This window comes from Emydura macquarii, unplaced genomic scaffold (genome assembly GCF_026122565.2).
Source record: "Emydura macquarii macquarii isolate MOO-44397 ecotype Brisbane River unplaced genomic scaffold, CSIRO-AGI_Emac_v2 contig_2432, whole genome shotgun sequence".
In the NCBI taxonomy this organism is placed as follows: Eukaryota; Metazoa; Chordata; order Testudines; family Chelidae; genus Emydura; species Emydura macquarii.
Genome location: NW_027132569.1, coordinates 4022881 through 4039566, shown reverse-complemented (window position 1 = coordinate 4039566; position 16686 = coordinate 4022881). Strand labels below are relative to the sequence as shown.

The window sequence follows — 16686 nt, the reverse complement described above, 5'->3', positions numbered from 1 at the left end:
TCACTCACATAGAAAATAATTAGCTGCCAGCTGTGTAAATCACAGAAATAAATCAAACTGATCATTAAGACTCAAGAGATCCCTCTCTTCTCTTCAACATCTCCCAAACACTGTTCTTTTTTAAACTGAATTTTCAGCTATGTTTACTAGCCACATGTTTTTTTTAAATCCAGTTGACCCTGTATGTACTACATTATATAATCAAAGAAATCATAAAAGCTTTTAGGAGCATATATAACTTTTCAGATGATAGCACTATAGTTAAATGGTTTATAATGTGGTTTAAATTTAGATGTAGATTATGGATGTATATTGTAGATTATGAATAATGTATAGCTATTACAAATACTACCTGGTTGGACTTTTCTCTTTAGCCTCTTCAAGAGTCTTTGGGCCTAGTAAATCTCTCCAGTGTTGAACAGCATTCTCTCGTATTAAAGCAAGTGCAAGAGTTGGACCACTGTTAAATGAGATGACTGGTATTAAAAAGCAATTGAAAAAAATCCTAAAATATCTGTGATTTGTTAAAAGAATTTGATTAAATTCAGTGTAGCCAGGGAAAAATAGTCTTGATATTGGAGAAATTTTAAATCCAGTATACATTTAAATAGCTGAAGTTCTGGTGATTTTTTTTTAATTTTTTGTGGGCAAGGTATTGGGTGAAAGTAATTTAAATACAAAACTACTGAACAGGGGGATGCCATAGACTTACAGATCAGGAGTGAAATCCTAGTCTCATGAAGTCAATGGGAGTCTTCAGTGGAGCCAGGATTTCCTCCCAGATCAGGACCATAGACCAGGGTTTCCTCCCAGATCAGGACCATAGCGTTGTGCGGATCTTGGGGAGAAGTATCTTGGACAAACTCTTTAGAACTGAGGTTCTCAAACTTTTTTTGGTAGGACCTCCTTTAAAAATATTTCAGGCTATGATGGCCCTCCCCCCCACCAAAAAAGTGAGGACCCCCCCATGCCATGCCACTCTTACTTCTGTGCTGGTGTTGGGTTGATGCTGCTCTCAGAGCTGGGCATCTGGCCAGTGGCTCTTTCATCACCCAGCTCTTAAGGGCATGGGCTGTCAGCCCCACTCATTTCTGACAACCAGAGCCTCGGCATGCGTGGGGTCTAACAGTTCGCGACATCCCCCCCCATAATAACCTGGTGACCCCCAGAGGCCATACAAACCCGAGTTTGAGAACCCCTGCTTTAGAAATTGTAATTGTTTCTGCCTGAAATGATTGTTGTCATTCTGCTTGAAGAAAAATTTTCAGTGCAGTGACAGCCATGCCTACTTACCATATTCTGTTGACAAGAGAGAAGGATGAGTGATATTTGTCAGATATTTGGGAAAAAATAAGAGTGAGTGGGGGAGGGTTACTGTGCTGAATTACAAAAATCATTATTATTTTTCATATACCATTGATAAAAAATTTTGTTTTTTTTCAAATACTGTTTTTGCCATGACTTACTTTCTTGGGACATAATTATACCTCAAATCTATAGTGAAATTCAGAAACATAACTATTCTTAAAGTCTGGAGCTAGTTAGCTACAGTGGGTGTGCTCATTCCTTGAGTGAATTCTATCACAGGATAGCCAATTTCTGGAAGGTCTGTCTGATGTACCTGTAAATGTTCTCATTATCCATAAAACTCATTTCTCTCCTACTGAACTCCTGGACACAGCGGTATCTTGTGGCAATGAGTTATACAAGTTAATTATGCATTGTGTAAAATATTGCTTCTATTTCTAAGTTCAAACTTGTTGCCTTTCAATTAATGTACCTTGTCATATGTTCTAGAAGGGTTGGGAAAAAATCTTCATTTTCATGCTCCTTGTAAAACTGATGTGCTTGTTCTTCAGTCAGAACTATTTCTTTTTGCATTGCTATTGTAAAGCCATCATCCTTAATCCTTTTCAGAATAGAATCTACATATAAAACGTTGAAATAGTACTGCATTGTCATCATTTTGTTCATTTTATACTGGTTGTATTTCCATATTTTAGTTTTTCCAGTGATATCATTATAAAGCTTTCCAAAAGCGTTAACTTGTTCACTTTGGAATATGAAAATTATAATTCATAGCAACTGTCAGACGGGTCCAAAAGCCATTGCTCGAATGCTCAGAGAAATGATTTTGGCCTTTTTAAAATCAGCCTTAAGGAAGAAATGTCAGAGAAGTCTCATTTAATTTGATTTAGCTCTATCTTTGCACCACGTTCTGAAGATGTCACTGACTAATATATAGGAAAGGTAGACTGCTTAGCTGTATGTAGCATGCATCACAGTTAAAACTCTTCTACACACATACCCTCTCGAGAGCAAAGCATAACCAACAAGCAGCCTGAACCAATTCATCATGAGGACTCCAAAGTCATGAGTTTGAAGAAGGTGGATTTAGGTACCTAATTTTAGACATTCAAGTTTGATACCTGCTGCTATTTTATTTTATTTATATATTTATTTAAAGGAAAGTATCATGGATTTCTCAGTTGTAACTGATTTTCATTTGTTGTTGTTTGTTTTTAACAGAACCTCATTTTTTTTTACCTGTAACTGTTTTGCTAATGCCGGAGCTGTTAGGGCATAGTGTAGCTCATAGTATATCTGATAACACTATCCTAGATCAGAATGATTGTTCACTGCTACAATATCAAAAGTCATCCTTATCTGAGAGACACTCATATTGGGCTCCTAACTCTCAGACAAAGGTGGCTGGTAATATGTATATAAATAAGTTACAAATATCATTTACAGAAACTTTATCCAGTCAAATGGGTGTTAGTCATTGGGAGTGTCAATGAATTTGCTAATGGCAATACAATGTTAATATTGTAGCACTGATCACTGAAGGTGGCATGTAAAAAGGCAACGCAGTCTCAGCTGACCTCCACTCAATCAGAGAATCACAAAAATACTTAGAATAAGTGGGGGAAAATTGGGTTGAGACTGTGGATCTGCCAAGTCAATAAACTTGAGGAACTACAACTGCTATCAAGTAACCATTTTTTTCCACTTATGAAATGTCAATACAGATTCTCACTTTGAAATGAGCATTTTTACAGCTCCCAAAAAGGAGGGCCCAGGAGTACAAATAGAAGGCATAATTATGACTGAGTTCTATGTGACTATTCTTGTAAGTAAGCACTATTTGACATGAGCAAAGATGGCAGAATCAAGCCCTATATAAGGACTTCAGAACTGCTTTCCCAGAACAAGCATGAGACCTAGATGTCAAATCAAGAGAGTAATGGCATGTACATGTAAGAAGAGTGCTCCAAGTAATAATTTTTCAAATCTGTGTAATAGACATTATTCAAGCTAGACATAGATGCTGACTTGGACCTGGCAGAGAGTGCTCAACCACTCCATAATGATACCACTAAATTGTTTTAGCAGACAGTATAATCCATTTAAATATGTTTTAAATTCAATTAGACCCTCTTATTGACTTTTCTAGAAACCATAATTATATCCCAGAAAGGGGATCTATAGAGGCAATTTTTGAAGAACCGATCTAGGAAATAAAATGATATTCACAGAAAAGTATGAAAAGACAGAACAGAATGAATACATGGTATTTTTCTGATATACAGTTCTGTCAACTTAGAGCACAGAAAATAATTTCAAAACAGCATGATCTACTGCACAGAATGCTGGACTTCTGGCTTCTGTTCCTGGCTCTAGTACTGGCCTGCTGGATGACCTTGGACAAATCAATTCACATCTCAGTTTCTCCATCTGTCAAATGGGGATAATGATACTTTTCAAAGCACCTTGAAGTGTATTGAAGAAAAGTGCTAGATGATAACTAGGTATTATTATTAATGAAAAGATGCCAGGATTTTTAAAATCCAAAATATAAGACTTTCTTTGTGTACTGTAGATGAAAAATGTAATTATTATCACTTACTTCTTCTTTCCTTTAATAGAGAAGGTCTAATTAAGGCCAATGTTTTTTCAATATTTTGGCCGGTCTTCTTTTTACCAAAATCTGGGAAAAAGAAAGCAAGTTGCCTGCTAGCCTCTTCTACGCTGTCTTCCACATCACATAAATTTAACATATTCTCAGTTTCCAAAACTTCTTGCAAGCTAATAAGAGACAAATAATACGTCTAAATTAATGTATCCTTTATTTTAATTAATTTACTATTTTACACAAATGAATCAATAATTGACTTGATGAAAACATATATTGAATGCTTTAGTAAAACATATAATAGAATGCCAGTTACTTTATGATTCTGCATTCCAACAAAAATCAGTATTGTCCTTTCCTAATAGTAGCAATCTAACCAAGTGTTAGTTAATTGCTATATCATACCAAAAAGGTTGTTAAAAGGAGGAGGGAGGTAAATTGTTCTCATTAACCTCCAGTGGCGTACTGAGGGGGGGAGGCAGGCCCCCGGCACTGGTCTGCAGGGGGGCTCCGGGCCGGCCCCTCACAACACACAGGAGGAAGGGGGGGTGCAGGAGGCTTGCCCCGCTCCCTGCGCATCATGAAAGGCCAGACTGGCACCCCCCCAGCAGGTAAGTGTGGGGAGTGGGGTGGAGCCAAGCCTGCATTTGTACCCCCCCCCAAGCCTCATGCCCCCCCCCCTTCTGCAGGTACAGACCCCCTCTCCCCAGGGCAGCTGGGGGGTGGTGCAGGAACCCCTCCTGCCCTGCATGGGGGGGCATGAGGCCTGGGGAGCATAAATGTAGGCTTGGGCCATGGGAGCTGGAGACCCTCGGTATGTCACTGTTAACCTCTGAGATAGGACAAGAAGCAGTGGACTTAAATTGCAGCAAGGGAAATTTAGATTGGGACATTAGGAAAAACATCCTGTCAGGGTAGTTAAGCACTGGAATAAATTGCCTAGTGAGGTTGTGGAATCTCCACCATTGGAGATTTTTAAGAGCAGGTTAGACAAACACCTGTTAGGGATGGTCTAGATAATGCTTGGTCCTTGCATTTGTGCAGGGGACTGGACTAGATGACCTCTTGAAGTCCCTTCCAGTCCTACGATTCTATGATAACTACTGTGCAAGAGAAATCTCAGTCATAAAATGTTTGTTTCCACTTGTCTGCCTTTGAATAGACTCTGTGCATTTCACTGGACAAAAATTAACACTGACAATGACAGTTTATAAAGAAGACTTGATAATGGGATCATGCTTTATATATCTAAAAGCATGACCTTTGAAAACACAGCACTATACAAATTCTTTGAAAAAGAAATAATTTTTATTGTGACATGTTTATAATTGTGAGGATCACCCAGTTACCTATATGTGATCACTCTAATATTATGTCATACAAAATTCATCCAGGGAAAGCTGTAAATCAAAAAGACAAATGATAATGACTTGTTCTTTTTTTAACAATATCTTTACATTCATGTCAGTGCTGGGTCATAAATTAGACTGAATTGAATCAGTGCAGGTACTTATAACTAGACTGTAATAGGACAGTGCAGGCTGCACCAACCTTTAGTGTGTGCAGCCCTCTTTGCAGGCCAGTTCAGGGGGAGCAGATTTATGGCCCCTACTTGCCCTCTTCCTTAGGAATACACTGATGGGACAGTTCCTGCACTTCCACAAGTGCTGGGACTGCACTTGTGATGGTAGGTTGTGTGGGCCACACATGGTGAGGGAGACTCTTTGCTTACTCTGTGCACCTGCATAGCTGTGCATATAAGGGCATGTGACGATATGGCTCTCAATATTTTGTATTAGTCATGTAAATGCATAAAACATAAGTGTCATTTGAATTTTTCCAGTTACCGGTTTGGCTTTTCAGGCTGAGGCTCTCCAGCTACATACTCAGCTGATTCACTTAGTTCTTTCCATTGAGGAACAGCATCAGTTACTTCCTTTGGTTTAGAAACTATCAGAATATGGGATGGTCCACCAGTCATGAATGTAACAAAATCTTCAAAATCAGGCTAAAAAACACAATTTCTCACATATATATACTACAAAGAGAACTGTTTGACCTCATCAGCAGAAATCAAACTATACATGTGCTGCATAACTTGCTTTCATCCTGCTATGGTATTTACACTCACCTTACAAAATTCTATTAAATATATTATAAGAACTTGTGATAAGTTCATTTTAGCTCAGGTGAGAAAATAGTATTATAAAATATGTCCCAGCCTTTGCAATAAATAGAAGATCTTGAGATAATTGAAATTATTGTACTACATACAACTTGTGTGTCACAAGTTCTCCCAACCTAAAGTACCAATAACTCAGAGATGAGATCAAATGCGATGCATGCAGTATGTTGGACTGAGGCACATGATGTAAAGCAATAAAATATATTGCATTTTCTGACATGATTTTTAAAGTTCTGTAAATTAGGCAAGTAGTCTATGACTGCATTCCTGATTTTCGGAACGTTCTTGGACACTTACTTTCTTTCCGTTCTTTTTTCCCCTTTAGTCTTGGTCTTCATCCACATAAAGAAACACTTTCATGGGAAGCAACCTCCCCATGTCTCCATAGCTTGGAGTCACTTTTCCACTAGTGCTGGAATTTTCTTCATTTCCTCTAAGCCAACCATTTATTTAATTGCAAATATTTCTTTAAAGCTTTATTCTTTCCTTTAACGTATGACTAAGTCGGTCCCCTGTCAACATCTCCCGTCTCTTAACTTGCATAATATATTTCTCCTTTCATACTAACAGGTTAATAAGCAAGAATATTTTATTTGTATTTTACTGTTTTTAATTTGTAGTTTTTCTCTTTTTGTATTCTGATTAATCTCTATACATTATTTTACTTTGCTGATTTTACTAATATATTGTAAGGACACTCAATTCTACAGTAATTTTTTCTTGCTGTAAAACATTTTGGACTATGGTAGTTTGCATGATAGATATATAAAAAGAAATTAAATGAAAGTGAATAGATAAATATATTTGGTACAATACAATACATGAAGTGTGACTCTACACTGAAAAGTGACTGCAAAAAAAAAAAGCATTAATGGGTTCCATGTTTACTATCTCAGTGATTTCAAGAGTTAATTTGCTCCATCAAAAAAAGTTTTATCTAACTGCAAGTCCTACACAAACAACCTGGTATCTGAAAGTCAAGCTGTGTTCTTTCTGGTTCATTCAACATCCCCATTACAAAGATTCTGCAGGCCAAAATCTGCTCTTAACTAAACCTAAGAAACTCTGTTATCTTCAAATTCTGTTTTCAGTTACATTTATGTAATCTCATCATTTTCAATAGGATTGCACAGTTGTAAATATATAAATACTCTAAAAACCAACGATACATACATATTGCTGTTGTTATTTAGAGCAGCAGTTCTCAACCTTTTTTTCCTGAGTACCACTCGGGAAAAAAAGAGGGGGGGACTTTCGGCGGCGGCGGGGTTTTGCGGCAGCGGCGGGGGGGGGGCTTTCGGTGGCAGCGGATTACATGGGGGGAACAATGCCCTCCGCCGAAATCCTTCCGCCGTTTGCCCCTTTTTGGCGGCAGAGTTTCCCAGCGGTGGGTGGGTGGGCACTTCCAGTGGTGGATTCGGTGGCGCGATACGGGTTGTGTACCACCCAGCCTTCTGCGAAGTACCACTGATTTAGAGTATTTACCTTATGTTATTCTGACTATACCACTGTTGGCTAATGAGTTGGTTGTGTTAGGGAAAATGAACCTCTGGTGCTTCAATATGTAGCAAGGATTGTATGCTATTCCACTGCTATTAAATACAACATTGGAACACCATCAACCACAGGCATCATACAGGAGCTGGACTAGAGAACCAACAGCAAAGAAGGTGAGACAATCTTTTCATTTATTTTCTTTCTGTGTCAAATAATTTTTATTAACTGAAATCAGTTACATTTTATAAAAAGTTTTACAACCCACATAAATGATTATTATCAATATAGCCACCTATATTTGTGTAGCCTTTTTACCTGTTCTGTATTGCGACTGTAGAACTCTCTAACTTGCTCCTCAGTTAATGTCTTCTCTTCTTCTGCCGTAATGCCAAAGCCTGCTTCTGTAATCTTCAGTTCCAGATCAGCCATCGGATTCAGCAGCATTTGAGGGAGACATATACCAAATCACCAACATTACTTTGTTTACGTATTTTTGCCATGATTCTAAAAAATGACCAATTTTTGTGCAGAATCTTAAATTTGAGGTAATCTGAAGTATCACAAATATGGTAACGTTTTTGTTCAACTAAATTTTCAGCTTTCCAAAGCACTGCACTGAGTTCAAGTGTGTGACTCCCATTAAAATAAAGAAAAACCAGGTTACTTACCAGGAACTGATGTTCTTCGAGATGTGTTGCTCATGTCCATTCTATAATAGGTGAGTGCACGCCACTGTGCACGGTTCCTGGAACTTTTTTCCCCTTAGGAGATTCTGTAGGGCTGGCTCTGGTGACCCCTGGAGTCCCGCGCACATGCCACGGTATATGAGGCACTGCCGACCCTATGCCCCCTCAGTCCCTTCTTTCTGCCAACTCCAGCAGCAGGGACCGGGGGTGGGTTGTGGAATGGTCATGAGCAACACATCTCGAAGAACATCAGTTACTGGTAAGTAACCTTGTTTTCTTCTTCGAGTGATTGCTCATGTCCATTCCACTATTGGCGACTAACAAGCAATACCTTGGAGGTGGGTAGGAGTTACTGGTGAGCTGCCCTCAGCATGGCTCTGCCAAATCCCGTGTCCTCTTTCGCCTGCTGGACGATGGCGTACTGGGATGTGAAGGTATGCACCGACGACCACGTGGCGGCTGGCACTTTTTCCGGCAAGGTTGTAGACGAGGCTTGAGTTCTGGTTGAGTGCGCTGTGATGGTTCCCGGAAGCAGCACTCTCGCCTGCTTGTAGCAGAACTTGATGCATGATGTAATCCACGAGGAGATGCGCTGGGTGGAGACAGGTAAGCCAGTCAGCCACTGCGACGAAGAGCTGCGTCGATTTCCGGAATGGCTTTGTACGCTCGATGTAGAAGGCCAGGGCTCGTCTCAGGACCAGCGAATGCCATCTCCTCTTCTCCTCTGAACCGTGCAGTTTGGGAAAAAACACGGGGAGAAAAATATCTTGTTTACAATGAAATTGGGAAACCACTTTGGGCAGGGAGGCTGGATGCAGCCTCAACTGCACCTTATCCTTATAAAATACTGTATAAGGGGGCTCCAAGGTCAAGGCCCTAATTTCGGAGACCCTCCTGGCTGAGGTAATGGCCACCAGGAAGGCTACCTTCCATGAAAGCAAGAACAGAGGGCATGAAGCCATGGCTTCAAAGGGGGGCCCCGTGAGTCTCGAGAGGACAAGATTGAGATCCCAAGGAGGCACCGGGTCACGGATCTGTGGATAAAGCCACTTCACACCCTTGAAGAATCTGACCGACATGAAATGGGAGAACAGGGATCTCCCCTCTAGCAGCTGGTGGAAGGCCAAAATGGCCATCAAGTGAACCCTCAACGAAGCCAGCACCAGACCCTGGAGCTTTAGCTGGAGCAGGTACTACAGGACCGCCTGTATAAGCAAAAGCCTGGGCGGAATACCCTGGGACTCCACCCAACATGTAAACCACCTCCACTTAGCCCGATACATGACCTGTGTAGAAAGTTTACTGCTGCCAAGCAGGACTAGTTGGACCTGCACCGACCAGGCTCTCTCTCCCTCCGTCAGCCACAGAGCCTCCAGGCCCTGAGGTGCAGAGTCTCAAGGTCTGGGTGCAACAGGCGACCATGTTCCTGGGAGGGAAAGTCGTGCCATCTCGGGAGCTTCAGGGGCGGGTTGATCGAAAGGTCCAGCAGCATGCTGAACCAATGCTGTCTCGGCCAGGCTGGAGCGATGAGTATAACATCCGCCCTGTCCCTCTTTATTTTCAGCAGGACCTTGGACAGGAGTGGAATAGGCGGAAACGCGTACATGAGGGTCCCCATCAAGTTGATCAGGAACGCGTCAGAAATCAACCCAGTCTTGTGACCCCGGAGTGAGCAGAACCTCGGACACTTGGTGTTCCAGGCTGACACGAATAAGTCCAGTTGGGGAACACCCCACTTCTGGAAGATCGTAGTCACGACCTCCAGGTGCAATGACCAGTTGTGGCGGGGTAGAAACGACCTGCTGAGGCAATCTGCCTTGTTGTTCCTCACTCCCAGGAGGTGAGAGGCAGTCAGGTGGAAATCGTGCCTCACGGCAAAGTCCCACAGACAGGCAGCTTTCTCGCAAAGAGCCGAAGAGAGCGCTCTCCCCTGCCTCTTTATAGAAAACATAGCTGCAGTGTTGTCCGTCAGCACCTGCACCACTCTGCCTGTCAGGAATCGGAGGAACACCCTGCACGGTAGGCGAATAGCCCTCAGCTCCTTCACGTTGATGTATAGGTGCCTCTCCTCCCCCGACCAGATCCCCTGAGTTCTTAGTTTGGCACTGATGTGGGCTCCCCATCCCACATCTGAGGTGTCGGAGATGAGGGTGACCAACGGGACCAGTTCTCTGAATGGAACGCCCTTCAACAATGTCCTGGGAGACCTCCACAGACTAGGGAGGCTAGGATGGGTGGGGGAACTGTGACCACCCGATCCAGTGGGTGTCTGCTCGGCACATATACCAAGGCCAACCACGCCTGAAGCGGTCTGAGCCTCAGGCGAGCTAGGTCTCACCATGTACATGCAGGCTGCCACGTGGCCTAACAGCTGTAGGCAGTGCCTGGCTGTTGTCATGGGGCATCGGTGCAGCTGGAAGATGATAGAGACCATCACCTCGAAAAGTGGCTGAGGCAGGAAGGCTCTGGCCTGGGAGGCCCCAATGAATTCTATATGTTGCACTGGAATTGGTGTGGACTTCTGCTCTTTTAGGAGCAATCCCAGCCTGCTGCACGTGGAGCAAGTGAGGGTCATGCTCTCCTGCACTTGGGACCTGGACCTGCCCCTGATCAGCCAATCATCCAGGAAAGGGAAGATTTGCACACCCTTTCGTCTCAGGTGGGCCACCACTACCGCCAGGCATTTGGTGAACATCCTTGGAGCCGAAGATAGGCCAAAGGGTAGGGCTGTAAATTGGTAGTGTGAGCTAGCCATCATGAAACGGAGGAACCACCTGTGGCTGGTGAGGACGGACACATGAAAGTATGCGTCCTTGAGGTTGAGGGCGGCACACCAATCTCCTGGATTCAGGGAAGGGATTATGGAGGCTAGGGAAACCATGCGAAATCTGAGTCGTTTGACATATTTGTTTAGACAATGCAGGTCTAAAATGGGTCTCAGACCCCACTTTGCCTTAGGGATGAGGAAGTACCTCCAATAGAACCCTTCCCCCTTCTGCCTTGAAGGACCATATCCACCGCTGCTATGTTGAGGAGGGTGTCCACCTCCTGCAAGAGGAGTTGCTTGTGAGAGGGGTACCTGAAGAGGGACGGAGGAGGGGTTGTTGGGGGGGGGGGAGGGGTAGAAGTAAACTGTAGGGCGTAGCCCCCTGAGACTATCCCGAGGACCCAATGGTCCGACGTGATCTTTGCCCATTTGCGATAGAAGGGCCTTAACCTGTTTAGGAAGGGGTGGGGCAAATCCAGGACAGCAGTAGGGACGCCACCCTCGGGCGCACCATTAAAACTGCCTCCTGTGATTGCCAGACCCCCTGTGGGGCTCCTACTGGGGGACTGATTTCATCTTCTAAACCCCTTAATTCTGTCCCTATTTCTGTAGGGTTGAAAAGGCCTATGCGGAGGCCTGGGTTGCTGCTGCGCCTGGGGCCGTGACAGCCGCCTGGAAGCCTGGGGCGTGTAGAGGCCCAGGGGGCGAAGCGTGGCCCTGGAGTCCTTCAGACCATGCAGCTTCGCATCGGTCTGATCGGAGAATAGGGCCGACCCATCGAAGGGGAGGTCCTGGATTGATTGCTGCACCTCCTGGGACAGGCCCGAGGATTGCAGCCATGAGCACCTTCTCATGGAGATGCTGGAGGCTATGGCCCTACCCGCCGAGTCAGCAGCATCACTGGACGTCTGGAGCTCTGCCCTAGCCACTGTGATTCCTTCGTCCAGGATGATGGTAAAGTCTGCGGCCTGGTCCTGGGGCAGGGCCTCAGCAAACTGCCTGAGGGAGTCCCATGAGTTAAAATTATATCTCCTCAGGAAGGCCTGATGGTTGGCAATCCTGAACTGCACAGCTGCCATGGAATAAATTTTTGTCCCAAACAAATCCAGCTTTTTGTTGTCTTTGTTCTTGGGAGCAGATCCTGGCTGACCTTGACTGTCCCAATTGTTGGCCACATCTACCACCAGGGTTCCCAGGGCCGGGTGAGTGAACAAATACCCGAACCCTTCGGCCGGGACATAATACTTTTTCTCGGCCACCCTTGATGTACGGGCGACCGCGGAAGGGGTTTGCCACAGGGCCTTTACAATTTTGAGGACCCTATCGTGGACTGGTAGGGCCACTCTTGCTGGGGCAGCCGTCGCCAGCACATTGGAGAGGGTATCATCGGCTTCCTCTAACTCCTTCACCTCCAGCCTAAGTTAAAGGCCACCCTCTTGAGCAGCTCCTGGTGCGCCCTGAAATCCTCCAGTGGTGCCATGTGGTCCCAGGAGACTGCCTCATCTGGTGAGGAGGAAGAGGACTGCTGAGGCGCGTCCTGCGGGTGCTCCCCCATCTGACGAAGGGATGCGCCGGTAGAGGGTCCCTCCATGGGACTCGTCCGAGGAGTGGTGTCTATGGGCATTCTTCTGTGCCGGAGGCACAGACTGAACCTCCGATGACAGGATGGATTGGGGCCCTGGTCCCATCTGGATTCCCCATGGGGCCCAATAAAGCCATTGTTGTGACCACTGCCCCTGGGGCCAGCCTGGGGCTGATTGTGCCACCTATTGTGATGCCTTGTGGGCACGTCGGCTGTCCCAACCTGGAGCAACTGCTGGGGGAGCGTCCTTGCTCTACCCCTGGTGGCCATCTGGTGGGAGATATTCCTCCCCGTCCCAGGGATCTCCACAGCCCTTCAGGGGGACCCAACGCGGGCTTGCCCCGTCACACCAGACCCTTCTCCCTCAGTGGATGGAGGTGGCGTAGGCAAGGCCAACAAGGCTCTTGCCTCCTGAAAAGCCTCTGTTGTCGACAGCATCAGCAAGGGCACTCTCCCACTCCCAGGAGTCGGGGGAGGCTCCCTGTGCGGAGATGCAGGCTCCGGAGAAGACTTAACGGGCCGAGCTCAGTGCATCTCCACACTCAACCCTGCCTGTACCAATGGCGCAGGGTAGTGTCCTTGTTCCGTGCGCTGTTTCTTCTTTTTTGGCACTGGGGATGTTGCTCGGTGCCGAGTTGTGGCGGCAGTGCACTCTGCACCGAAGTTACACTTGGTGCCAAGGTGGAGCGGAATGGCTTGGACTCCGGGAAGAGTGCTGCCTCCATGAGGGCTTTTAACTGGATCTTTCTGTCCTTTAGAGTCCTCGGTTTAAAAGCCCTGCAGCTCTTGCATTTATCTTTCCTGTCCTCTTCCCCCCAGGCACTTAAGGCACCAGTGGGGTTGCTGAGTGGGAAAGCCTTCCCGCAGAAGGCACACGGCTTAAATGCAGGCAACTGGGGCATGGCCCGGCCGCTCTAAGTCCCTCAGGGGCTTCTTATCTAACTACACTTAACACTACTTAACAACTACTTAAGACTAACTATAGTACTTTGAATAACAAAGAGTTCAAAGAAGGGGAATAGTACTTGCAGAGAGCAAGTCTAGTTCCAGCAACCGTCACGGGTGGAAAGAAGGAGCTGAGAAGGCGTAGGGCCGGCAGTGCCTCATATACCGCGGCATGTGCACGGGACTCCAGGGGGCACCAGAGCCAGCCCTACGGGATCTGCTAAGGGGAAAAAAGTTTTGGGACCCGTGCATGGTGGTGTACACTCATCTATGGTGGAATAGACATGAGCAATCACTCGAAGAAGAACTTTTGTTACACATTATGCAACTCAATATATATATTTTATTACATACATACTAGTGACTATTGTGAGACATGTTTTACTATTATTGATTCCAGTAGTGCAAATAAAGCAAAGCTATGGGAAGGCAGCACATAATCATTCCTAATGACTGATGGTAAAAAACTTTATTATGCAGCAGTCAGTCATGTCCTTGTAAAGTATTTGCACATACCTAGGAAAGATTGCTCTACCACCATTACAAAGCAAATATTAAGTTTTTATTATACTGTATTTGGTCTTTGGTTTTACTATATAAGTATTTATTTTAATGTATTTGCTTTTTATTTTTGGTATGTAGAAATAACGTATTTTTTAAAATTTCCACTAGCATGGTAGAAATTTTTATACATAGAGTAGCTATACGTTGATAAGATATCTCTCTCTCTCATCGTGTGTACTCCCTGTATAGCATACGCTATATTTGTGTGTGTCCACAAATCAACATCTCTGGAACTGAAATGAGCATTACTCCAATATTACATTCAGGAGGCAGAAATGATGTCTCCTTCACTGTGTTTAACTTAATGTAGTGTCTGCCTATGCATCTAAATCATTACCTGTATATATTCTGTGACTTTACTTTCCCACTGTATATGTATGGGTTTATGCATGTCTTCGTGCACACACACACACATGTAAATAACTGGCTAATTTGAGCTGGTTTATTTGTATGTCTAGAATTTTGAAAGATACTACTGTGGCAAAGAAAATATTTTCCACACCTGTAAAATTATTTTCTCTGATTCATCTAAACTATCCCAGAATTGATGGTTAACTCTTACTCCTGCCATCAAATGCAGAAAAAATAAGAAACTGTTGGCAGGATTTGTAAGCAACTTATAATGCTTCAGTTGGAATACTTATATATCAATCAATGATCTGCATAGTATACTTCAGTACATACCTCTTCTAGTAACACAAGACGTTAAACAGTGTCAACTTGAAAATCGTATTGCTTCAGCCATAACCAGTTTACATTTGTCAATTTTACAGGATAAATATTAACAGATCTGGCTGTAGAATTTTGTCCTAAATTAATATCCAATTATATTCCCATCTCACTATCTTGGCACTTAATCAAACACAATGGTTGGGGGGTTTTAAAGTTTTGTTTACCTTTTGTTTAATTTCTTCTACTCTTCCACCTGCAACTGCATCAGGTTTTATAATTGCAACCGTGTATATGACTCCTATAGGAAAAGGAAGAATACATACATATATTTATAAATATATTTACTGAAATATATATTCAGAATAATTTACTTTCTGTACTTACCACCTGAGTTCTCTACATTCTTCCGTTTAATAGATTACTAATTTTGGATTCTGCTCATCATGACATGGGGTCCTGGGAACCAATAGCAGTAGAGGTTCAAATGTGGATTATAAACCTCTGTACATGAATCACACACTGAGATGCAATTCCTTTTCCCAACTGCTAAGACCTTAATACTACAGATTTGAAGGCAGAGATATGGGAGAATGAGTGTATATATATGAAGTAGATCCATTAAGAGAAAGGAAAGCAACTTATCTGTAAGTGGAGTTCCCCTGTACAATACAGATCTGCCTCATCAGACTCACATACCTCAGCACTGCAAATCCTGGAATCATTTACAACTATAAATGCTGGGGCAGCACTAATACTTGTTTATGGAGTTCAACATTCAAAACAAGGTTATAAAGAGCTCATGGTCCCAACCACTAACAGTTCCATTCTGTCATTTGTAATGGAAAGGACTCTGAAAAAAGTCAGGAAAGAAGGCAGATAAGTAAGAATCTGCAGAGGCAAGATACTTGCATAACACCATTTAGAGGTAAATAGACTTCTTTTTTTTAAGCTTTAATTTTATGTTTTAGGTTAACAGTTAATGGTCTGACCCAGAGTCTGCACTTGGAAAAGTCTGTCCATTGGATCTCCAGCACTAGATCTCCAGCACTGCTGTATCATGACATAGTCAATAAGGTTCTTTGTCATGCTATCATGTGACTTCCATGTATATAAATATCAAGAAAATTATAAAGAGAGTAATAACATGAAAGGTATGTTCACAGTGGTCAGACTTCTTAACAAAAGGTTTTTCCCATGATCAAATATTATAAAAGATGATGATGGCAGAGTCATCACTGAAGGTGATGATATTAAATGCAGGTGGAGAGATTACTGTGCCAGTATGCAGTCTCCGCATAATACAGGATGACAGAAAACAATATGAAGCCAGAGCCGGAGCCATCAATCCTGCGAGAGGAAATGGTGCATGTTATTATGAAAATGAAGGCTGTGAAAGCACCAGAGGTAGATAATGAGCTTGAATAATTGTTAAAACAATTGGCGAACGTGGCACTGATCTTATGTGGAAAACTTATAACGATGTCTGGATGACTAGAAGTTGGCCGGAGGACTGAATGAAGGGAATTTTTCTTCCTTACCAAAGAAGGGAAATATTACAGAGTGTAGTAAATATCATACCATCTCTTCGACATTGTACACAAGCACAGTTCTGCCCTACATAATCTAGGATCCCATGAAAGCAAGGATAGAAGCAGAACTATCACCACAACAAGCTGGTTTCAAAGAGGGTTAAGGCACAGGTAACTGAATAGTGAACATTCATCACATCATTGAAAAATGCAGATACAATCACCCACAGATCATATGCTTCATTGACAACACAAAAACATTTGATATGGTCCGACAGGACCATCTTTGGTGGATACTAGCAGACATGAGGATTCCAAAGCATCTTACTGAGCTACTGCATGT

The 16686-nt window shown here is 43.5% G+C and overlaps 1 protein-coding gene and 1 long non-coding RNA gene across 3 annotated transcripts in view; one reads left to right on the top strand and one right to left on the bottom strand.

Moving 5' to 3' along the window:
- LOC137162580 (uncharacterized) overlaps positions 1–16686 on the top strand; it is an 83997-nt gene that overhangs the window by 7024 nt on the left and 60287 nt on the right. The gene's annotated exons all lie outside the window — the stretch shown is intronic.
- The window catches only part of NME8 (NME/NM23 family member 8), a 38357-nt gene that overhangs the window by 10256 nt on the left and 11415 nt on the right, over positions 1–16686 (bottom strand). The window contains exons 9-14 of the mRNA XM_067562451.1: positions 15039–15109; positions 7914–8006; positions 5764–5924; positions 3911–4089; positions 1781–1925; positions 353–460 (exon numbers count right to left, since the gene is read on the bottom strand). Of these exons, the coding sequence (XP_067418552.1) occupies positions 353–460; positions 1781–1925; positions 3911–4089; positions 5764–5924; positions 7914–8006; positions 15039–15109 (757 nt within the window). The remainder of the gene's footprint in view (positions 1–352; positions 461–1780; positions 1926–3910; positions 4090–5763; positions 5925–7913; positions 8007–15038; positions 15110–16686) is intronic.